Source organism: Calonectris borealis, chromosome 3 (assembly GCF_964195595.1).
Source record: "Calonectris borealis chromosome 3, bCalBor7.hap1.2, whole genome shotgun sequence".
NCBI classification, from domain to species: Eukaryota; Metazoa; Chordata; class Aves; order Procellariiformes; family Procellariidae; genus Calonectris; species Calonectris borealis.
In genome coordinates this window covers 98,588,019-98,612,182 of record NC_134314.1, presented here as the reverse complement: position 1 = coordinate 98,612,182, position 24,164 = coordinate 98,588,019, and the positions used below count along the sequence as shown (strand labels likewise).

The following is a 24,164-nucleotide window of genomic DNA, read 5'->3' as shown; positions in this document are numbered from 1 at the left end:
TGCCGCCGCGGCGGCGGGCGGGGGCCACGGCGGGGGGGGTGGCGGCTGCCGGCGCGGGCCGGGGCTCGGCGCTGTCAGGCGGCGGTGCCGGGGCAGGGGAGGGGCGGCGGGCCGTTGCCCGTCAGGCGCGGGCAGAGGGGTCCCGGCGGCGGTGCTGTCAGGGAGAGGCGAGCCAGGGGCGCACAGCGCTGCGGGCAGGGGCGTCCGCCGCCCCCGCGGCGCCAGAAGCGCCCGGCGCGGTGGAAGTAGCCGTGGCGGTAACGGCAGGGCCGGGGGCAGGACCCCCGTGATCAAGCACGTTAATCAAAGCGGGCGGGCTATTTGCGGCCGGGGAGGAAGGCGGCCGGGGGTGGTTTTTTCCACCCTCGGTTCACCACTTTATGCTGTGAGGAGGAGGCGGAGGCCGGGGAGGGGGGAGGCGGGAGAGGCCCCCGCGGAAAGCCGCCCGGCGGGTGTGGAGGAGCGGCGAGCGCGGCCCGCGGGAGCCCCGACCCCCGAGGCTGTTTCCCGGCGGGCCGCGGCCGCCTTGCTCCCCCAACAGGCAAAACTTTCTACACAGGCGCGCTGGCAGACCCACACAGGCTCGCACAGACGGGGCTGCCTCCGCACACTCGCACCACACGCGCGCACTCACACACACACTGACGTCTTTTGCGCATTTCCTGCACTGGAGCGAGCGGCGGAGCGGCACCGGCAGGCGGGCTGGGGCTGCGCGGCACGGCGCGGCACGGCGCGGAGGGAGGCGGCCGGGAGGCGGGAGGCGGGCGGGGGGCGGCCGGCGGGAGGCGGGAGGCGGCGGCGGCTCTGCCCATCGCCAGGGCGGCGGCCGCCCAGCCGGAGCCCGCCGAGACCCGCGCGGCCCGCTCCGCTGCCGTCGCCCCCCATGCGCGGGGGTCGCTCCGCTGGGTCTTTGGCCTTGGCGGCGGCGGAGGAGGAGGAGGCGGCACAGGACGGGCGGCTGCGGGCTGCGGCGCGGATGGAAGGTCCCCGGGTGGATGTTTGCTGAGCGGAGGCTGTGCAGTAGGCAGGGCTGGTGGGTCGGCCGGTGTTTCTGATTTTTGTGTGTGTGTGTGTGTGTATTGTTGTGCGGCGCGCGGGCAGGACTGGCGTGTGCAGGAGCCTGGGATCGCGGCTCTGCCTCCTCTGCAAGGACTGATCCAGGATTATGGTCTAGGCGAAGGGAGAGGGCTCTTGCTCACCCCAAGGATTGATTATGCTCGGGTTTTGATTGCATTCGGGGGTTTCTGCAGCCGCGGACGCCTCCCCCTCCCCGGCGGCCCCCCTCCCTTGTTTTCCGTTAGAAACACGGGCTAGAAAATAAATGTATTCACTGGGTGTCGCAAGAGCGAAGGCTAAATAATCAAAGGTAACAGCAGCAGCAAGGCGAAGAGACCCGCACCGTATCCTGCTCCCCCACTCCCAGACCTGCCCTCCTATTTATTGGCGAGACCTCCCTCCCTCCTTCCCTCCCTCCCTCTCTCCCTCCCTCTCGGTGCGAGTGCGTTGTGAGAGTGTTTAACCCCGGGAAAAGTGCAGCCATCCAGCCATGGTGGTTTTCAATGGCTTGCTGAAAATCAAGATCTGCGAGGCGGTGAATCTGAAACCCACGGCGTGGTCTCTGAGGCATGCGGTGGGTCCCAGGCCACAGACCTTTTTGCTGGACCCTTACATAGCCCTCAACGTGGACGACTCCAGGATCGGGCAGACCTCAACCAAGCAAAAGACCAACAGTCCTGCTTGGAACGATGAATTTGTCACCGACGTTTGTAATGGCAGGAAGATAGAGATGGCTGTTTTCCATGATGCCCCCATCGGGTACGACGATTTTGTAGCTAACTGCACTATACAGTTTGAGGACTTGCTGCAGAACGGGAGCCGCCACTTCGAGGACTGGGTGAGTGTTCGCGCTGTAGATACAGACACGTACATATGATTTTCAGTGGCATGGCTCTGGATGCAACATCTGTCTTGCAGAGCTAGGTTGCCAAGGGCATGTAATGGCTCTGAAGGCTTTTCATTATTTCCACGCTTTGTTATACTGAGACAGTCATGGTTACTGTATATCTAATGCATGTGGTCTACAGGCAAGGGAGGAAAGAAAAAATATGCCGAATCTAAGTAAGAGATGTATAGTTACCACTTCAATTTCTGAAATTACATTACATAAATACAAGTCTAGTTACCTTGTTGCGTCTGAAAAGCCCCAACCAAACGCATCCATAGAAAACATTACCGCAAAACCCAGATCCAGCACTTAGACCGAGTTCATCATTTCCATGTGAACGCTCTTGGTCAGCCTGGCAACGATGAGCCTTAGAAATCCAGACCTGACCTCTGATACGAAACACTTCGGGGTCTTCGTGTCACTTGAAAGCTCACTGCATCAACACTGATGCTCCTCCTTCCTTCCCCCAGATGATCTACACCTTTATGCATAGAGCTAATGCTTCTTCAGATGTCTGAAACTGATAAAAGGGTCCTGGTGGATTTTGGCCCCAACCAGGCAAATTCTGTTGCCTGTATACACAACACGTCTAACAGCTTCTACAGCGTCTTAGAGACCCGGAGGCTAACATGCCTCAGTGGGAGTACAAAAAAGCTGGAAAATCCTTGGTCTGACATCCTCAGGTACTGTGATTTCACACGGAAAAATCAAACAAACAGGAAAAGAAACACAGGAAATGTGAATGTGCACATTTTACATTTCTGCAGTTAAACAGTTAAATGGTATATCCTTTAAACAAGATGTATAATAAAACAATAGTAGCTGTCTTCTCATTTTAAATGTGCCCTGCTTGACCAGCCATCTGAAATGGACATGCTCATCTTCTTGTGTATTTATTTGTTATCGTCAAGGGTACTAGTCAGGGCAATATTTCTTTGGCAAACAGATAGAGAACCCAGGACTGAAGTAAAAATAAGAAGAGTTAATAGCTCTGAGTTTCATGTATTCTTTGGGGCTTCTTTACTTAATGCAGTGGTATAAAGAGAGGTCAGAATGATGGAAAGGTGTGAAAGAATTAGGCTCTGTTTATGCTGATTAGGAGCTGAATAACTTTACTGTTAAAACTTTTATGTTTACAACTTTAAAATATTTTCACTTCTGCTACATATGTTACATTGTGATAATTAGGATCTAGATTATTCTGATGCTCTGTAAAAGCTACACGTTAGTAAGCTGGGATGGTTAAAGTGGATGATAGGCAGAAGAAAAATAGCCAAATCAGGAAAAGACAAATGCAGCAGTATTGCAGATGTCTTTTACCTGGATTGAATGATAATCAAGTCGTGGCCCTCCTGAAATCAAGGGGGGTTTCATCTTTGAGACCAATGGGACGAGGACATCATCACAGATTTTTAGTGAAAGAATAATAATTTCCTATGTTCTTTTTGTGTATGGTACATGTTGTGAGTTTGTCGCCAAATCTGGAAGGACCTTGCAGGTTGCAGATGCCAAGTTTGAATTTTGGTGGGGCTGTTGTGCTGGGGTATGTCCTGGCTCTGATTTTTAAGGTGAACTCAAACGTCTGAACATGTTCCCTAGATAAATAGCGGAATTTAACAGATTGAGGCCCGTTGTAAACATGATCTGGGAGGAACTACATAGCTGAATCAGATAAATGCTGTGTTTTATTGCACCAGGATTCATTGCTGTCCAGCATTCACTGGGTGGGAGGAGACGAGGGAGTGACTATGCTTGTTGTCTGTTGATGTGACAGAATTGAGGACATGGCAGTGGATCATAACTGGTCAGCTCAACATAATGCAGCTTCTGAAGCATCACTTACCTCGTTTCGTGCTGTAAATCCTCAGTTTGGATTGTGTTTCTGTGGTACATAAAATACACAGTGTACACCACCCTCTCTGTATCACAGTTAGAATTGGTGGGGAGGCAAGTATTTATAGGATTGTGCTTTACCCTTTCCAAAATCTTCCCATTTACTGAATGTGTCACTGTAATTGTAATACCGAGTGTGTTTCTTGGATTGTTAATAGATAGGGACCTTCAGAGAACTGGCTTTTTCAAAATCACGCTGTTTTTTTTGTCTGATTTCACTGAGTTAAAATAAGACCTGTGGCCATGACATCTCTATAGAGTCCACAGTGAAGTATTTATTGGTATCTTCATCAGTGTCTGGAGTCTATATTAAAACCTGAAAGAGAAGTCGTCTATGAAATGAATGGGTTTCACAGTACAAGAAAAATGCACGTGGCCTAAACCAATGTTAGACTAAGATCTGCTGGTACGATACAGTCAGTTTCTTCTGTTTAATAAGAGGACTAGTTCCTTCATTCCACTCTTGGCATTTAAGGCAGATATTTTTGTATTACTCTTTCCCAAGTTTATAACAAGCAAATTAAAAGCAGCAATCACAGGAACCCATCCCTCCTTACTGCCTGAAATATCAAATAAAGGCAACCTAAGGACCACTCTTGGAGTGTTTTTGTGCCATTCTGAGGGTTTCCCTTTAAGCAGTCCTGAAAGTTTGAACTAGGCACCACATACTTGTTGAGTGTGATCGGTGTAATTGCACTGCTGCCCCTCTTTACCTTCAGGACGATGCAACAGTTCTTGCAGGACTGGACTGTCACTATTTAAATGGGTTTGAGAAAATGCTCATGTGCTGAGAACAGCTCTTGTCAATATATTAATAGCTTTAATGCTTTCGATCTCATATAATACTGCATGTATTTTTGTAAGGAAATTTCAATGTTGTTTTTATAATATCTGCACTAGGGTCAAGGTTAGTTTACTTCTCCTGTAATATATTTCTAGGTTCTTGTCAGAAGTCCAAAATGCAAAAAAGACTTGCAAAGAAATAATGTTTTGGTTTTTTCCCCCGAAAAGAAACTGTTTCACTCTTTAGCCAGCTCACCTACTTCGATTGGTTTTTGCCATTGTGCAAATCCTTGTATTTTTTCTAAGAGATGAGTTTTTTAGGAAAACACTGGGTATTTTTCTCACTGTTAAGCCTGTGCTATATACTGATGCCATGGTTACAGTGGAAACACTAATGATAAACAAGTACAAAGCTTGAAATCGTGATAGCGTCTATTGTATTAGGACAAGTCAGATAAATATGCAAAATTGTGGTTCCTTTTATCTACAGAGTATTCAGCAGTTGCAAAAATGATTTTTAACCTTATGGTATGTATACTCCCTGAAAAAAAAAATATATTAAAAAAAAAAAAAATCAAAACTGTGGCCTAAAACAGTGGTTCAGATTTTACTGGATGGAAGCTTTTAAACAAAATATATACTTTTTTTTTTTTTTAAAGATCAATATCAAATATTTGTTTGGGTTTCTAAAAAAGGTATAGTGACAATTTTAAAAAGATGGCTGCTTTTCCAGTGCATCAATACAGACATAGCACAGTAAAAGTGTCAGTTCTGCAGATTTTTTTAGTCATGGCTACGCTGCAATTTTAAAGAGAGCTTTGGATTTATGACATTACGGACTTTTCTGTAAACGCATAAAATGTTATACAGAACGGCACAGAGTATTCAAGAGGATGTTGGTGAACTTTGAAAAATACGAAATCCAGAACAATAAACAACCTGCAAGTTCTGATTGAAAAACAAACTAATAACATGAAAGCTGTGGCTATATTTTTTTGAGTTAGGTAATTCAGGTAATAATAAAGTATGTCTTTACCTAGCTGTCTTACATGTGGCATATGTAAATGTTGCACTTGCGTTGGTAATGCAGCTACATTTTAATCAGTAGAATTAAGATCAGGAAGGAAAATTCCATTGATATTTAGCTGTGTGGTTACACTCCTGTGAATTAGCACGATCAATGTTTATGTGTTGGATGATTGGTAGTGTGGGTTCTGAGTTCAAGTCCACTTTCCAGAGTTGAGGATAGATGAAGTCAGTGTGATTGGACCTATGCCAAAGACTCCATCTAAGGGTCTTAGCCATTAGCCTGGCTGTACACGAGAAAACCTATTGAGTCGTCCTAAGAAATCCTTTTGCAGGCTGGGTAGCAGAACTCACTAAATCAGTCAGGACATCACAACGTTTAGCAAGAAAAGCCTTTATTTCCACTGAAAATATTTTACAGCTATATTTAGGTTAATGAAACAAGTTTAATCTTCTGCTGTCTTAAAAAAATCCCTAACACTGTCAGAAAAAAAAAACACACAGATTTCAGTGAGCTTTTCTTTGCTAGTCCTAAATATCTTCCATACTATTTTTTTCTCTTCAGTGCTGCTTCTTAAGGTCTAAATTTAAAACATTATACTTTTTTAAAAGCGTCCTTTCATATTTCCGTTTTATCAATGTGAAGTTAGTTGTGCAACTGTGCCACCATTGCATAAAGCAAGTTTATTATGAATTTATAGAGTATCTCAATAGCAAGGTGATGACGAGTTATGGGAAATGGCTTGGGGAGGAAGTACACTCTTTTACATGCTTGTTGGACTGTTGAGTTACGTATTTTCACGTCATGCTTATAGTGTACTATTGAAGAAGTTTTCCTATGAGAAAGACTAGGTCTTTAAGTTGCAGTCCATACAGATTGACGCCTAGGTTAACGGAGCTCTGAATGTCGCCCAAAAGGCAATAGCAGGGGAGGGATTAAAACTCTTCTGAGTCCTTGGTCCCGTGAGCTGTCCATGGATGTGAGAAGTAGAACTGTCTCCTTCCAGCACCTCTAATCTGAATTAACTGCACAGACTATTTAGGTGTTTATCAGAGTTTTTCTGGGTTTTTTGTTTGTTTTTGTTTTGTTTTTTTTTTAAATGCCATTTCTGTTGTTGAAATGGGAACTCCTTTCAGGCAGCAGATGATCTGTTGTAGCTGGCAGACAGAGAGTGGAATTGCCATCATTTTAGTGCAGGGTCACCCTGCGTATTAACCTCTGCTTGTGCCATACGCTGCTGAAGGTTGGCATTGGGGTAGCAGAGTGTGACTGTAGCGTATTTTCTTTTTTTTTTTTTTTTTTTCATCTACTGGCTGAACTTATCTGTGCTGATGGTGTTGAAAGGCCTAGGATTTTGCTTGTGAAAGCTTTACGTCTCATCTAAACTGCGGTTCATGGGCTGCTGAAAAGCATTGTTGTCAGAAGAGTATTTGTTGAAATGAAAGGGAAATTGCTGTCCTGTTTGATAGGTTTCTGCGTGACAGGGCCGTCACCGAGCACGGTCTGCCAGGCTTGGGGGGCGAGGGTGAGAGTGCTACAGGGGATTGTGAGGGTGGGCGGTTGTCAAAAGGAGATTTTGGAGAGCGCTTTGTACAGGTAGGGCTCTTCCGTGCCTTCTCCCCCAGCCTGTTTCCCTCCTGTGCCTCCCCTTTTCCCTCTCTGCTGGGGACGTGGTACAGTCACCACGCAGCTCACCCACTACCTCGTATCAATCCCTTTCTACAGCTGCATAAATCTACTCCTACTCCCTGCTAGAAATGTTCCCTCCTAACAGCTCCCGCTTACCTGCAGTGCTTCCCAGCCTGCTGAGAAGCAGTAGAGGGGGGAAAAGCTGCCTCTGCGGTTGCTACTGCAGGGAGAGAGAAAGGGCAAAGTGGGGAAAGGAAGAGATGAGGCATGGAGAGAAACCTGGAGGAGGGTAACGAATAGTTGCTGCTGCCCCACATACTCCAGCTGCCCTTTTGGCAACAGCAGAAAGCTACACATGTAGGAGACAGGGATGAGCTGGCATAGGCAAATTGAGTAGTTGAAGGCTGTATGTTGCTCACTGACCTGTTTTTGGTTTTTTTTTTTGCCTGCTTTGCTTAGTGTATAGCTTTTGAAGTCTCACTTCAGACATGAAAAAAATTGGTCAGGGCATGAAAAGTGTGTTGTAGAGCATGCATTTCACTTAGCACTGAATTATCGTACATGTAGGTCAGGATCTGATCCCACGACTGATCAGAATCTCATCCTATTGTTGCTAATACCAATACCGATACTGATACAAAGTTCCACATAGTGACAGTAATTCTACTGAACTCTGCAGAAAGTATTTGTTAGAACAAAGTTACTGGTAACAGAATCCAGTTCATAGGTATTAATTCAAAGCTGGACTTTAAGACGTGTCCAGGTGGGGTGAAAACGATTCCTACATGTCCTTCTTAGGCCAGTTTTTAGACAGTGCGTATCATTGTTCCAGCTCAGGCGGTTCCATAAACACTATGCAGAACTTCATGGTTGTGAGTAAACCACTGATCTCACTGGGTTTCTCTGGGTTCACTGGGTTCACTGGATTTCATGCAGGCATGTGTTTAATCTTTCCTCAACTGAGGCCTGTGTTCCAAGGGAAAACTGAGAATAAATAACATTTAACAATCCTTTACTTTTATTTTACTCTTACTGATTTATTATTCTTCTGCAAATCTTGCTCATGCAAGCCTGGTCTCTGCTTTCCCCAGCCATCAAAACTAAATCTCTGCCCTCCCCGTCCAGAATTCTTTAAATACTGCCGAAATGAGGATTTGATTTAAGTTGGAATTGTAGGACTTGGCGTCTAAGTGTGATTCGTTTCCACTCTCTAACTAAACTTCCATTTAAATGAACTTCTTGGGGGTTTTCAAATTTTGAAAGGAGGCTGTGAATACAATTTCTAAAAAATTAGAGGCGAGAGCCTTTCTGCTTGGAATTGGCTGGTTGAACTCGGTTCTGCTTCACCCGGTACTGTCTTAATCTCCTTTCCCTCACCCCAGTTATTAGACAGTAAGAGAAAGACACCTACAGTTCATGGTAAGAGAGGTTTTGGAAACAAGAGGACATGCAAGTAATGGGAAATCTGTGGTCAGAGAGGACTGAGAAGAGACTTTCTCTCCATCCGCATGGAAAGGTAGGGCTGGAGCTATCTGGATATGGAATAAGATCAGAAGTCCAAAGACGGCTTGGGAAAGTGCCAGTTTTGGGGGGGACCCAAATAAACCCTTTTGTCAAGCTAGACAGAGCAAGGTCTGAAGAATGGAGACATTTCGCTTGTTCTTTTCAGTCATGCAAATTGTAGCAGTTACAGGGGTTTCTACCATTTGGGGGCAAAGCGGTCATTAGAGAAGGCTGACAAAAAGTTTTAACCTTGGATTTGTAAGTGACTGCTTTCCTATTTGGCAGGCAGTCACTAGAAGATTTAAAAAGTATATTCGGCAATATTAATATGAAACTGCAACTGTAAAGCTAATAAATAATTCTAGAAATTGAGTAACTTTCATGGCAGTTATGTACTTTGCACTATATTTTAGTAAAGCAAAATGCAAATGAATATGATGTAAGAACATCTGCAGAATTATTATCTACTCTGATCATTATTCAGTCAGTAGCTTGAATTGCCAGTAAAGTTAATTTCCCACTGTCCTCTCACTTACATTCCTCTAAGAGTTAAAAAATCTTAAATTATCATTGCTGTGATTTAACAGAAGTTACAGAAGCCAAGATTTCACGTATTTCTGAATAGCACAGCTAAAAAACATAGTGATATTGGCATGTTCCCATTAAATATAACAGGAGTTTTAACGTTTATTTTATTGGAAGCAGTGTTAGAGAAAAGCTACACAGTTCTAAGAGTTTTTCCCCCACTGAACTCTGTAGGGCTTGAATTGTTGAAGAACAGAAGTAAAGACAGACCATTGCTTTTAGAATTAAAAAAGGCAAAGTTGGATTCCATCGGAGGCTTGCAGGCAGCCATTTGTGCCTTATATCGGCTAACTTGAGCTGATTTAATTGTTCCAGACAATAGAATAATTTTGGTTGTTTCTGGTGTCCTGCTGGGCAATTTCATCACAGGCAGGAACAAAAAAGCGTGAATAATGGCTAGATGTTACCAAATAAATTTAACGTCTGCATTGTTTGAACAGCGACCCCCCATTGTATCTCTGCATCTTAAATGAAGAGTAGGCAAACTTAGTGTTTCCAACTTAGTATCTTTCAGTACTTTACAGTATAAATGCGTAACAAGCCTCTTATCATGCCAGGGGGACTAGGGTTTCTTATGCTTTTTAGAACTCTTCTTTCTTCAGTACGCTGGCCTTTTTAATGTAATTAAAAATATATGGCTTTGTCAATGTTGATATTTATAAGTATTTTTGGATAGTGATGTGGTAGCAGTGAAGCAGATGTAATGGTAGTGGAGACATGAAGGGAAGACCGATGCATATTCTGCATAGGTGATGAGGAAGTGGTTGGAATTGCTTTGCTTTGTTTCACAGATTAAAAGCCAGCAAGACAGTGATGTTTTCTCCTTCCTTGTTTTCTTTCAGTTTCCTCTTTATCATCTGTTCTGTCTTCATGCTGCCAATTCTCCATCTTCCTTTATCTCTTCTGGCTTCAAAATGGTCAAGAAATTATAGGGTGGCCTTTACAGGATTGCATAAGATTTTGATGTTGGCAATGCTAGCAGGTTACGTGAATGAAATGTCCTGCTATAGATCTCTACAGAGACCTATTGCAAGTACAGTTTTCTTTCTGGGACCATATTTACTCATTGCATAAGTCTGCGGCATCTGTCAACTTCCCTTTATTTCAAGGTGAGATTGATCCATGGTCTTTGAAAACAATGAGAATCTGAGAACGTGTTGGAAAAGGAAAGGCTAAAGGTCACTCATGCTGTGTCCACTTTGTTCTCTTTCTTACGTGGTTCTAGTTGGATTTATTGAGGAATCTTTTTTTCTTTTTCTTTTCCTCTGAGTTTCCTTGCCTTTTCCTTCCTTGTAACCCCATAGTGCCTTAGCACCTCTTGAACATTTGACCTCATGGCTCGCTTCTTTTCTCCTTAATCCACTGCTATCACCTTGTCCTGAAGTCCTGGCTGTCTGTTTTAACTTTTGCTTCATTTTTCTTGTTAGTACTTCTCATATATCTGTATCACTGTTATTCCCACCACTCCGGCTCCTTCCCTCTTCTCGTCACTCTGGCAGACCAGTGAGCTCCTTGTGTCAGTAGGACTCAGAAGCATCTTCAGTATCTGAAGCTCTATGGGATTTGCCCAGCTGCTCTCGTCCAGAGCATGTCCCCACGGTGCTTCTCAGCAAGCAGCAGGGAACTAACTGATCACACTGGTGGCTGTCGGAGCAGTTGTCTTCAGTCAGAAGAAGTGATGCTCTGACTTTCCAGTTAGTTATGTACAGAAGTGGTTGAAGGAAGAAGTATGATATAGTGGCTTTGAACTTCAAGCAAAATGCTCTGGTTTTAGCAGAGGCAGTGGGATGTTGAAGGAACACGATCTGTCCCCAAAAACTGGACTCTCCCAAACAATGGAAACACTGTGGTAAAATTTTAGTTGGTGCTGACTGTTGGGATTTTCAGGGAGTCCTAATCACAGAAAATACCTAGTATTGTTTGGTATTTTTATTTTATATAAACAAAATTATGGTTTCTGTCTTCAAAAAATTACAGTCCAAGCACCAGTCAAAAAAAGCAGATTGGGGAAGCCAAAAGAAATAATAGGAAAATGCTTACCAGTGTGAAAGGCTGTAGCGGTAGCTTAGCAGCAGCCTATCAGTTCAGCTTTCCTTGGTGTCCCTAACTCAAAATCTCAAGGGGAGAGGCAATAGTGGAAATTTTGCTGGAGATGTTTGGAGATCCTGATGCTTTGTATGATGTGGTGTTTCTCTTCAAGGAGTTGACAGGTTTAGAGGGACAGCCCTTATGATCTAGTCCATTCCCAAATTTCTAGTTATTTCTGAGTATCCCATATAGCTTTAAGAATGTTTGGGATCACCCACTTCTAGAGAACTACAGGATTTTTCTGTATAATTCCATGAAAGCTGATATTAACTGTATTATTACATTTGAGATTTTTTCTTTATCAGTAGCTGGGTTAGAACACTACCAGTACAATAATCAAATACAGACACAATATATAGGGTTAATCTTATGTACTAATGTCACTGGGCTGAGATAAGCTTTGTTAAGTTTTATTCCACACCTTCACTTTTTGTGCCAGCAAGTTCTCAGAGCCATGTCAAGGCTCTGAGAGGAGGAAAAGGTTTTATTAACCTCTTACTCTGATTTTGTAGAAGTGTTACCCATTGCATCAGAAGCAAGCGACAGTGCTTTTCACCTAAAGAGCAAAACCTTGTAGCTCTTTCTGATGACCTTTATGCAATTCATTATTTATTTTTTTATATATATATAGAGAGAGAGTAAAGTCCATTGCTTTAAAAAGAATATTTTTAATGGTCCTATTTAGAAGGTAGCTTTGCATATGCATTTTTTATAAGGCCATGTAAAAGGTTTTAAAATACAAATTCAGCTAAACTGATTTTTAACAATTCTGTGGTGCATTAGCAGCCCAGGCACCATGACCTAGGCAAGTGCCTATGACCTCTTTAGGTGCTCTTTCCGTGGCAGTTCACGCTCATTCTTTGTGTTGGCTTTGCCCGTTTGTTGCAAGATGCCGTGAGCAGGGGATATTATATTACCGTCTTGTATATGTCATTTAGGAGGTCTGTGGGGTCCCGATCCTTTTTTGAAAGGCGTTCACTGGACAACAGTAGTACAGTATAAAAAAATAGATCAGGTACAGTTGACCTCTGTTTGTCATAGCCCAGTGCAGTGCAAAAAGTGTTACCCAGCTGTCTTTTCATCAGTGGTTATTTCAGTGTCATATCTGTAGTAAGCTCAGCTTCTAAACTGTTTATGAATGATTTTGTGAGTGCATTGTGCACTGCTTGTGAATGCGTTGGTCAGAACTATCGGTTCTGACCAAGGAGCCTTCTCTTCAGTTTGGTACATACATGTTTTCTTGCAAGTTCAGAGCGTTTTTAAAGTAAAAAAAAAACAAACCCCAAACCTTAACATTTTGTTTTTTTCTGACTGATACTTCATTAGTAAAACAATAGTAAATCATTGGATATTTGAACAAATAAAATGAAACTGATCTCTAGCCTTGTTTGAATGTACTCTGGACATCAAACTGACAGGCTCTAACATGTTCCAACTGTTATATTTGGTTTAAAATGTGTGCACTCTCCAGCCAAGCACTGTTTTGCTGTATCAGTGTTATTAATACCATAAAGCTTTCAAAATCCTTAGTGTAATCCAAAGTTTACAGTTTTTTTAAATCAGATTTAAAATCAGATGTGAAGTGTGAGAATGTAATTTTGTCTTTTATGCTGTTCCTGGAAGACTAAGGTCAAAAAAAGAATCTGACTGAAATGGAAGGCAGGCAGGGTGAGAAATGGGGGCAGCTCTGGTGAAGCCTCTTCTCCCTACAGCAATCTCCCACGGAACTGTATGGGCTTCTTCTGTTTGGGACCTGGGCGTAATTGTGGCAGTGATCAGTAAGACAAATTACAGGCCGAATGTTTTGTAGAACAGCCAAAAAGTTTGCAGCTCTTCCAGCAACTGTGAATATCAGCCCTGCACTCTATTTGCAGACTAGCAAGTAAAATCTGCTTCCCAGCAGCAATGTGCCGGTCTGCAGAACCCCTGTATATAAGCTTTATGCACGGTTAATCAACTTTACGATGCAAATAATGTGAAGTCTCAGAGACGTTTTATGCACCTATGAAAATGTACTCGATGCTAGCGATACCCCCAGTAAGACAGGAATGAAGTGCTGAAACCTTCTCGGAGCGTGAATGCATACATTCTGGCAGGGTGATAGTTTTGAATGTAGGAGTTATTACTTTCTCTTTGGTAACACTCACAATGTGTTAGGTTGTGCAGAAACAGAAAATTCATAGTTTCTTCCTGGTGGAGCTTATGCTGTAAAATAAGAAAACTTACTATCTCACTTTTGGATAATAAGGTCATAAACTACAACGTAAGATCTATAGAGGTTTTGGACTTGTGTATCAAAATAGAAGTGACATGCAAAAGCCATAGAAAATGCATAACAAAATACAAATCTATACTTTTCAGAACAGAAGTATGCAAAAGAAATAAATGGTGTGTCATTGCAACTTTAAAAAAATGTATTTGATGGCCCTTGGGGAAGCAGCAGTTGTCTAACTGAGTCGTTAAGGGAGAGTGTTTTTATTCACGTGAGTCAGCAGAGAAAGAGGCTGAAGCTTAAGTTGTGTGCCAAACCAAGGAACATGTAAACAAGACCAACGGTCAACAAAGTGAAGCCACTTTGTAATAGCCCAGATTATACAAATAAGGAAGATCATATTTGCAGCAGGCTTTATTTGAATATAAGTTTCAAAATGTCGTAACAGGTCACAACATAAAAGTGGCTGTCATCAGTATTGCTTGGTTTTCCTTGGTGTTTGTGGTAACAGGTGAGGTTAGTGAATTAATTTTCACAGTGCACAAAGTGTTCCTGATCCTGATTACTTGATGGTCTGAAATTTTAGTGAGCCATGAGATAATGTGTAATAACTTCATCATAATCTTGCATGCTGTGAACTGGTCAGACAAGTTTTTACATACTTAGTTGTCCTGCGTCTACTTGTGATACAACACGTTATCTCCTCTCACTCTGTAATTTTTGCCTTTATTTCCATTCACATAATTCCTTCAAACAAATGAGGATGTCAGTAATGGGAAATGGTGGGATGGGCATTCATTCATAGTTCAGGTATAAAATCTTATAAAATGAATAATCCAGCCTTTTATATCAGTGGTTCCAGAAGAGGCCTTTGTCTGCTTTAGATTTACATGTCGTGATACATAGATCTTATCTGTCTCAGGTAGTCATGAAATTCATTAGCAAAATATCTGAGTCTGGAGAATCTTGAGCATAGTCATCCTCACAGCATTCCTAAGAGGAAGTGTAATGGATGGAGAAACTGTATTCCTCCATGTCACCCAGAAGTATGGCACAAGCATTATGGTTTTAGTCTCTGAGTTTTGCAATGGAGGTATCAGTATTGTCATTTTTACAGAGGGGAGACTGGCGCTGAGACCTAGACTACTGAAATAAGGTTTCTGCCTGATGCCTTTTAGATATCTTTCTTTCTGTCTTGCAGCTTCTTCCTCATCTGTCAATCACACTTCTTACTCTCCTTTTCTAAAAGAAGGATTCTTACCATCACATTTCTGTTTCCTTCTTGTAGCATAGCTTTTGCAGGCTATTGGGTTTATGGTTTGGTTGGGTTTTTTTCCTGTTTTAATTTTGCAACCACTTTATTGTGGGGATGCTTTCCTTCAGTTGTAGTGAACAAAAAGAAATGCAGGGCCTCCGTCTTACTTCTTGACACTGGAGCTTTCTCTGTAGAGTATGGATCTATAAAACCTGGCTTCCAGACTGTCAAAGCAGAATCAGTGGTTTGAAGCCGGGCTGCCTCTCTGGATGACTAGTTGGGGGCAGCACCAGCTTTACTGTTACAGTGAAAAAAATACCATCTACAGGTGTCCTGCATGCAAGTACTTGGAGTGCCTCTGGTATTCAGCCTACCTGTGTATGAATATATCTAGGCTGTCAGAGGGGCTGAAGAGTTGGATGTGCAAATCCCTTTGAAATGTAGAATGAATTGTTTTGAGTACCTTTGAAAGTTTTCATAATTTTGTATGTCATTTATAATCCCATAACTGTAGTTAGTATGGTAGAAGACAACAGCAGACAAAATGTAAAGTCGAAGTATTTGTTGTTTGATCGTTCATACACTAAATCCCCCGAGGAAAGGGGGCTTCCATTTGGGTCACTCATTTGAAGAAACAGAACATTTAGTTTTCCATTTTTAGGGCGTCTTTTTCGTTACGAGCAGTAGAAAGGCTTAGGATCCTACAGCTGGAGTTGCGTGAAGAGGGAGTAAGTGCAGCTGGTGTGTGCTGTGGAACAGCTGTGCAGTGCAGCGAAGCCCGACAGCCCGACACCTGAGCGTGTTTATGAAAGAGATACAGTGAGATTATATTGGTGTTGCCTGCCTGGCAAACTACTAGCCTGTGGTTTACACAAGGCTGTCCCTGGTTTTGAAAAAGCCACAGAGCCACTACACCGGATATGCTAGCATGGCTTGGGGTTAACATGTTACACTTCAAGATTGATCCTGGGTGGGAGAAAATTGGTGCAGATTATAGCCACCGAGGCTTTATGAATTTGAGGAAGAGAGATTCTGGGGAAATTAAAAGGAGGTGTCAGCTTAGCTACTCAGAGTTGCTTTGCAAAATTATTCATTATTTATTGTGTTTGGAGCTCACGTGAAGCGGGGGAAGGACACAACATACCCGTTGCCATCCTTTCACGGTGAGGAAGTGGCATTCTGTTGGGTCTTTTGATACCGTGTATATTACTGAGCTTCCTGATCAGTATAAATTTAGCAGCTGGACTTGTGAGTGTAGTAAAGCTTTTTACTTATAGTTCTTTCATCTGAAAGGTATTGTGCAGACACTACAGAAAAAATGTCAAAATGTGGATTGTTAAGGTCCATCATACTAAAAGTAGCCGGTGACGGGAATATCAGTTTTGTGGTATTATGCGAAGCTGAAGGCATTGGAATGCAAAGGTGGTGAACTTACGGCTTCAGTTCCTTAGAGTTTTCATCTGTTCATGAGAATTGACTTTAAACTCACAACTTCTGCATTTCTGTACAGCCATCCAAAATTTAATACTTACTTTGCAATACACTGATCAGTGATCTACAGCAAGAAACCAGTGCCCTTAGAATATAGTCTTACGGATTTGCTTGATTTCAAATGTATGTGGCTCATGAAATGCAATTAGAATAGCGGCTTAAGGGAGTATGTTAATAGCTTGATTTCCTGCTGTAGTCTTATAATAGTGTGACACCTTTGACTGCAGAGAAGGTACGGTTTTCTTGCATTAGGCAAATATGAGAAGACATGGTGCCGAGGCACAACCAATGCTCTTCAAATTCTCCTGGTGTCACAGGTTTACTTTCTTGGAACAGTAACACTGATTAAGGATGAGCTTGTTAAGACAGAATGCTTTGAATGTATACTAGAATTGAATGAATACTAGATGAATACAGGTTTGTTTATTAATATTGTTGGCAGGTCCACTGTACAATGTGAGACCATCTCAGTCATCATCGCTTCAGTGTGAAGTTAATATTTGTGTCCTCACTTCTTAAAATATGAATGTAGTATGTTAGATGTTCATCTCAAGGCTGACATATTTCAACAGCAAAAAAGAGAGTGTATGGGAGGGGTTCTCAGCAGTCCTCAAAGTATCTCTGCTCACAAACCAGGTTCCCGGTAAGAGCTGTAATCGAAGACCCTGGGTAGGTAACTCCTTTGTGCCTCAAAATGCCAAAATGCTGAAGCTCAGATCCCATGTCCCAGGGCTTACAACTTCAAACCCACGGGCTCAATGCCACTTTTCTTCAACCCTGGTATCCTAAGGGATGCTACTTTTCCAGGACCACTTCCCTCTTGTACCTTACTCTCCCAGTGGTACTTGTAATCACTGTTTCATTGGTTGCTGTTTGCATCTCCTCAGCTGAGAAGTACCTCACTCTGCTCCTGGCAGAATTTAAAAATCATGGTGACAGGCTGCATTTATCAAAACTCCTGTGAGGGATCCTGGTTCAGAAACAGAGTATATAACCACAGAAGACCATGCATGTGCTAGCCTAATTTAAAAAAAAAAAAGAGCGGGGGGGTTTGGCTCAGAGTAACTGTAGTACATGAGGGTGAGAAGGGATGAAATAATTTATCTTCATTTATTTGGGTATGTATGTCCAACTCATTCTGGATTTTCTTTCCTGTTGGGAATCTAGGAAAGGAGATGCCATTCTCCACCACCTGTGTGTTCTTTTTTTCCCTGGAGAAAGAGCGACTGGTAGCAGCTTTAGTTACAGTTAACATATTTAATCATTAGAAAGCTTAATTTGAAGACCTACTTTGTTACTTCCCAGTGGCTCTATCCAAATGTGAGATAGGTATGATGGATAAAACCTATGAATATGTGTCATAGGAAGAGGTTATGTTGACTGGAAGAGGAGATGTTGGGCAGCCTCCCTTTTAGGGTTGTCTGAATGATAACTGTGTGAAAGCAGATACAGAAGGAAAAAATGTTACTGAGAGAGAAAAAAAGCAAGTTCGGTCAGGTATTTCAAGGCCAAGGCAACTCAACTGAGTTATTACTGGCTCTTATTAGCATGCCTGAAAAAAGTCATGTTCTTTGCTTCAGCTGGGTGGCCCTCGGAAAGGGGAGAGATTCTTTCCTGCCTTTTGAAATCATCAAAGAATATGAGAGTAATCATTTCCAAAGTTATCTCTATGTCGGAAAGCCTCGCTGTTCAGGATAAGCCAGGGTAAACAAAGGACAAATAGGAAGTGACTTTTAAAAAGTATGGATTTGAACCTGCGAGGTGCTGAGTGTCTCCAGTGAAATGCTGAGCTTGCTTGATTTCCACTAAGTTTATGGCTCTCAGTTCCTGACAGGATCAGGTCCTAAGATTAGATCTGCTCTCTGAAATAAAATCAGGTTACTGCTGTCAGCTTTTTTTAACTGCCAATATTGCTTGCAGTGCACATCATCAGTGCTCTGTATGTACACAGACACGTATAGCACTTGAGTAAAGATAGAAGCAGATCTACAGGGACTGTATCATTTTCACATTTTCATTGTTTGTCTGTTGTACTCATAAGAACTCTGATATGAAAATGAGACATCAAGAGGGTAAAGCAAAATACCAGATGCTTACTGGCAAAAGCAAAAATCCTGCTTCGGTTTTGCTCTCATGTTTAGGAGCATTTGTACATGGTTTTCCCTTATGTAGAGTAAAATAATGCCAAAGTAGTACTTCTCATCAGTAGATTCCTAAGTGAATATCACTTTGATGAATGTATTGAATATGCAATCAAGACCTTTGGGTAGAGGAGCATGTAGTGGTGTAGTGCTTCACTTTCATATGAATTGCAAAGCCCTTCACATTTAGCTTTGTTGGCTTCAGTGAAGCCATTCATGGTGTATGGGTATCTCAATACACCATGGCCTGCACGGAGATTCAGAGCTTGCAAAGGATGTTTGAATTAGACTCCTCCTCTCCTGCTAATACATACGTTATTGTCCCTATGAGCTTAATTTGCTACCAATATTCTGACTGCAGTCATTGTTGGCCTTATTTAATCTAAGGGTGGGTATGATGAGACTTGACTGCTAGTCATGCTGAAGGGGAAAACTACCTGTTTCTTCACCGTAGTTTCTAGAAGTTAGACAAGGAAATCTATATGCTCTAAGCATGAACTGAGAAATGTACATACAATAGGCTGATTCAGTCCTTTCATAATTTATTGCTGTTATAATGAGCTACAATTTTTGCATCTGGTTATTGCAGCATGTAGAAATAAAACTCTTACCTGAAATGGTACTGAAGTTTTTAATGGCATGACAGAAATGAGGCATGGTTCCTTTTTTTTTTTTTGCTGAAATATTAAATCTATGCTAATGTTGTATAGAAGGCTTGGACCATCTTGAGTCAAAGGGATTTTGATTAAATTACACCTTTCCCGGGGTTTGTGTGTTGCTCTGTTTTCCGTGGCTTGAATAGAACTTGTGCGTTCATTGACCCTCAGGCTTCAGTGCTCAGAATTTCATCAAACAGGTTCTTCTACCTCTGTTTCCTCATTCCTCCTGAGGAGAGTCAAGCTGACCATGCTCAATTAATCACGAGGCTTCAGAGCCTTCCTTGTGCTCCAGAGAAAGAGAAGAGTGCCTCCATGCCCGGGGACCAGCAGCACCCAGGAAATGGCTGAAGTACGGATCCTGAGCTGTAATCATTTGGAGCGGGGGATTGTTTTTTAGGGCAGCTTTTTTTCACTTGGTGCATGGTGACACCTTCTGGGAGGCCATAGGGAGGCTAAACCAAGTTTAGCAAGCAAGAAAGGAAGTTACTTCTTTGTGGGGGAAGGCAGTCTCCTGTCAATTCTGGGGAGCCTTGTTCCCCATCATGCAATGATGCAGATCACCCAGAAAATAACGCAAGGGACAAGCCTGGGAAATATGGCATATTCCTTAATATACAGTAGAATTTAGAGGACAGTATTGCATAACCATATGACATCATGCGGGAGAAGTCAGTGTTTCAAAGTCAGTGTTTCTCACCTTACCTAAAGGATGATCTTAACACTGAAAAGCAAGGTGCTAGAAAGGGGAGCTATGCTGGTAGTTGCATTTCTAACCTCCTTTAGGGTATAGACTTCCCATTACATCTTCTTGATCCCAAGTATTTGGTGTACAGGACTTCCCTGACAAATACTGATAAGGATAACTTCCCCTGAAACATTTGCAGACCGTCCTTTGAATCTCTGGGTTCTCAGTGTGAAAATGAATGTGCTTCAGACAGTGCCTACTCTGAGAAAAGACCAGACAAAATCTTACTCTTCACTGTACAGATAGGGTCAAAATTAGTTGAATATTAGTGATTAATTTTGAAACGGAAGATATGACTACCTTTCCTGCAGCCAGGCCTGCAGTGATGAAGAGTTGGGTAAGAACTGTTCCCAGTTTATTTACCAATACAATGAATTAGTGACTCTCTGGTATTTTTGGCTTGCAGACTGTGAGCTTCAAAAGGGGAGTCCAGAAGCCTATAGAGCTTTAAAAATACCTTGTGCTGGTTTTGAATGTTAGGGCTAAATGTTCCTGTTGTTTCCCTGAGTGTCAAGGAACAAAAAGAGCCACATTTATCCCCTCCTTTTCCATAGTATCTGCGGAATAAAGGATGGGTGAAGAGGTACACTCTCTGCAACTCTTACTCGTTTTTTAGCTCGTGAAGATGATCAGTAAATACAGACACCTCGGTTAGTTTGGTTTGGGTCACTCTGTGGGCTGTGAAGCCCCTCTCTGTGAGACAGGGCAGTCGGGGGCCTCGTGGGAGGGTCTCACACGGGAGAAAATCTCCTGCGAGGTAACACGGAGCACAAGGACGGACTGTTGTTTGGAGATTTTTTTGAAATGTGCGTGCTTATCTGGAGATCTGACTGGGAACTGAGCGCTTCTCCTCTTAAATGGAGAAGGTAAAGCTCCGTCCTCCCTCTTCCCGTGCCCCCTTGTTTTCTGCTGGAGAGCCTGAACCAAAGCTGGCAGGGCTGCCGGTCCCGCTGGGTAGCGTTGCCTGAGCGGGGAGTGGAGGGAAGAGGAAAACTGGGATCATTATCGCAACATTAAAAAAACAAATAACATCTGAAATACCTCAGTATTACCCCAGAGAAATGCATGTCCCTGATACGTGAGCCTTAATGCTGTTGTCAGAATGCTTATGAGCTTATCATCGCAGGCCATATACAATCCTCTTGTGGTCCTAACGCATCGAGCTGTGTGTGGTGTGATCCTGTAACCTAGCTAAAACAGTACGCTCACAAGGGGTACTGCAGGGTTATTGGGCTGTGCCTAAATTATTCCATACTGGATGATTTATAAAATTTATTTATGTATGTGGAACTCTCTGCTCCTATGTCTCTTTGACACCACGGCCTTAGTACGTTAACTACAAAATTGCGTAGCCTCTTCTGATACCTACAGTCCTAAGCGATACCTCAGGTGATCACGCATCCGAATATGGGCCAAAATACAGACTGAGGGGGATTCGGCAACTGCTCTGTCCTTGCTGGTCTGGTTATTCGGTAATTGCCCACTAGGAGGTTTCTCGCACCTTCGCTCCGTGTGTTTTGTGGGGGTTACCGACAGATTTCTTCACTCCGCAGACCTCTGACAGCAGCATGGCGGTTCCTGTTTTCCATCTGAGGCTGCCAGAGGTAGCGGTTATAAGTACAGTATCGATAGAAAACTGTTTTTTTCCTAGCTGGTGTGTGTGATCATCGACTGCTTTGATTAACCACTTCTGGGGTTTAAAGTGAGACATGGTTTTTTCCATTCTTTGTAGTGTTTTTGGCAAGGGGTGGAGAAAATATAGTCATTGCTCCCTTTTCTCTCCGAGTTCGTTTTGTTTTCTGCTCTTTGTGCTCAAGCACAAAACGGAATGGTTTGCAAATAAACTAAATATTAAAACTAAAAAGTACTTTATATTCCCTCCTCACAGAGCTTGTGTGAAGATAAATAGGAACAGATCATATTGGGAAAACATTTCTTTCCCCCCGCTCCTGAAAATAAAGCAATCCCTCCGTTACTGAAATTTTCTGCAAGTAAACCACAAGCAGGCAGGCTGAGTGCAGCCAGCTACAGGGTGATAGCCTGGGTTTTGTTGTTGTTGGGCTTTGGGGGTTTTTAACTGCAGATTTAGCCATTACAAAATGAACCGCCAAAAACACATCAGTGTTATTTTGAAAATTCACAGCAGATTCCGCTCAGACCAGGAAGTGAGGTGGTGTCCTTTTAAAGCCTGGTATACAGAAAAGGGTGTTTCTGACGCATGACCTTCAGTGAACAGGAATTCCTCTACTCAAAATCTCATCCTTACCATGAACTTCACTGCAGCAATTCATCCTCTCACAGCTGTGTGAAAAGTGACATATCGTGGGAAAAAAAAAACAAACTTTGAGAGACTTTGACCATATTTTCTTAAATAAATAACAAGGCCTTGCAAAATATAGAGCATGAGTTTTTGCTGAAATGTTTTTTGTGTAAATAAATGTAATTTTAAGTTACAAGGGTCTTTTTTTTGGTAGAGTTCATTAGCTGTTAATTAAATAACTGACCAGATTGTTAAAATCTGTTTAACTGTCTAATCGTAAGTATCACAACAGAAACTACTGGGGCTTAGGTTTTTTGAAAATCTGGTTTGAATTTTGAGTGGTGAGTATTTGAAACTCCACGCTGAAAAAATCTGGCTCTGCATGCACTTTCTTGTATATGTTTGCTGTCGCTTTTTTTTTTTAAATTTTGCTCTCTTTCTCCCTCTCTCTGCCTTCAGCTTAAAGGCAGTGAAAGAACACCTAGTAACTGGCAGGTTTGAGAACTAGGCAAAAATGTTTTTATGACCACAGCAGGTAACATGCCATGCTTAGTCTGTGGTGGAGTGAATTAGCAGTAATAATTTTGTGCAGATACTGAGTATGACTGCAGTTAACTGCGTGCAAAAATACAGCCTTTTTGCCAGAGATACAGGCTCTGGAAGGCATTGAATTGAAGCCTCTTTGGAGTGGGAGAGGGAAGTATCTGGCAGGCATCTTTTTTAGGACTCTGCACTTCTAGAATTTGCCGGTTCCTGCTGTTTAACAGCCCAGATTTGCTAACCTCCGGGATATACGGCAAGGCCTACTTTTTTCTTCTGGTTCTGTGTGGAAGTGGGTGTTGGCTAGAGCTAGATAAGGATGAAGAGGGGATGTGGTGCTGAGATTGCTCCGTTTTTGCTTTTGCTTTTGTTTTGTTTGCTGGATTATTTTGTTTAACCTGGGGCAATTTATTTCTAGTGTTTAATTTTAAAAGCTTGCCAGTGACAGATCACTGGGTGACATTCCATTGTTTGAGCAAGAAAATGAATAAATAATAGTTTTGTAACTCAAATTCCTTTAAAAGTATTGCAGCTGCTAATTATGTAGAGTCTGTATTGTTTTTATCTATAGGATGTGGTAAACGTATAAGAAATCTTTCCTTGAATTCTCAAAAAACAAATGAATGCAATGGGATCCAAATAAATGTAAGTGATAACCCCTAGTGAAGTGAAACTGAAGATCTTGTAGGACTTCCAGGTACATTAGGAGAAGGCAGTATGGCATAGGCCTCATAGATAGATGCTGATGCTTTCGTGCAGTAGCAGTGCGGATCAATCAATAGAGATCTTTGATCATAGGCCAGTTTTTACATTAATTCATAGACTGGGGATGAAGTAGAAATCAAAGGGCTTGTACGAGCATATACCTGGAGAGACAGTACTGTGCCCTATGTGAGAGATATGTTAGCATAGTGTCAGATAGTACTCACTTGTAGATGCTCAAAAAAGTTGCTCATATTTAAGTTCAGTGTTATGTCATTGTAGTTAATGAACTTCTGACAGCTAGTTTCGCCAAAATTGTTTTTAAAAGTAATTAAAAATTAACCAGTCTTGTTAAGGAACAGGGCTGAATCATATTTTAAAATGTTGGAAAATAAAGTTTATGATGTCTCAATACCAAAATTTACGAACAGATATAAGCCCCACTTTAAAAAGTCTACATAATATGACTTTGCAGAAAATGTTCCAGCTTAATTATAGTAATGTGCCTCGAATTTTCCAGTGGGGTCATTTATTTTGAGTATATGTCTCGTCTCTTATTACTGTAACTACGAATAAGCCTGTTGTTGGGTATGTGTTGTCTCAACGTTGCATGTAACTTTCCTGGAATTTGTAAAGCTATTCTGTTTGACATTAGTTGGCATACCTTGTTTGCAACCCTTGTAATCCAAAAATAAAATATTTATGT

At 42.3% G+C, this 24,164-nt stretch overlaps 1 protein-coding gene across 1 annotated transcript in view; it reads left to right on the top strand.

The window, feature by feature from the left end:
- Nucleotides 1-789: 789 nt before the first annotated feature.
- The window catches only part of PRKCE (protein kinase C epsilon), a 296,929-nt gene continuing 273,554 nt past the window's right edge, over nucleotides 790-24,164 (top strand). Inside the window, exon 1 of the mRNA XM_075146872.1 lies at nucleotides 790-1,894. Within this exon, the coding sequence (XP_075002973.1) occupies nucleotides 1,547-1,894 (348 nt within the window). The 5' untranslated portion in view covers nucleotides 790-1,546. The remainder of the gene's footprint in view (nucleotides 1,895-24,164) is intronic.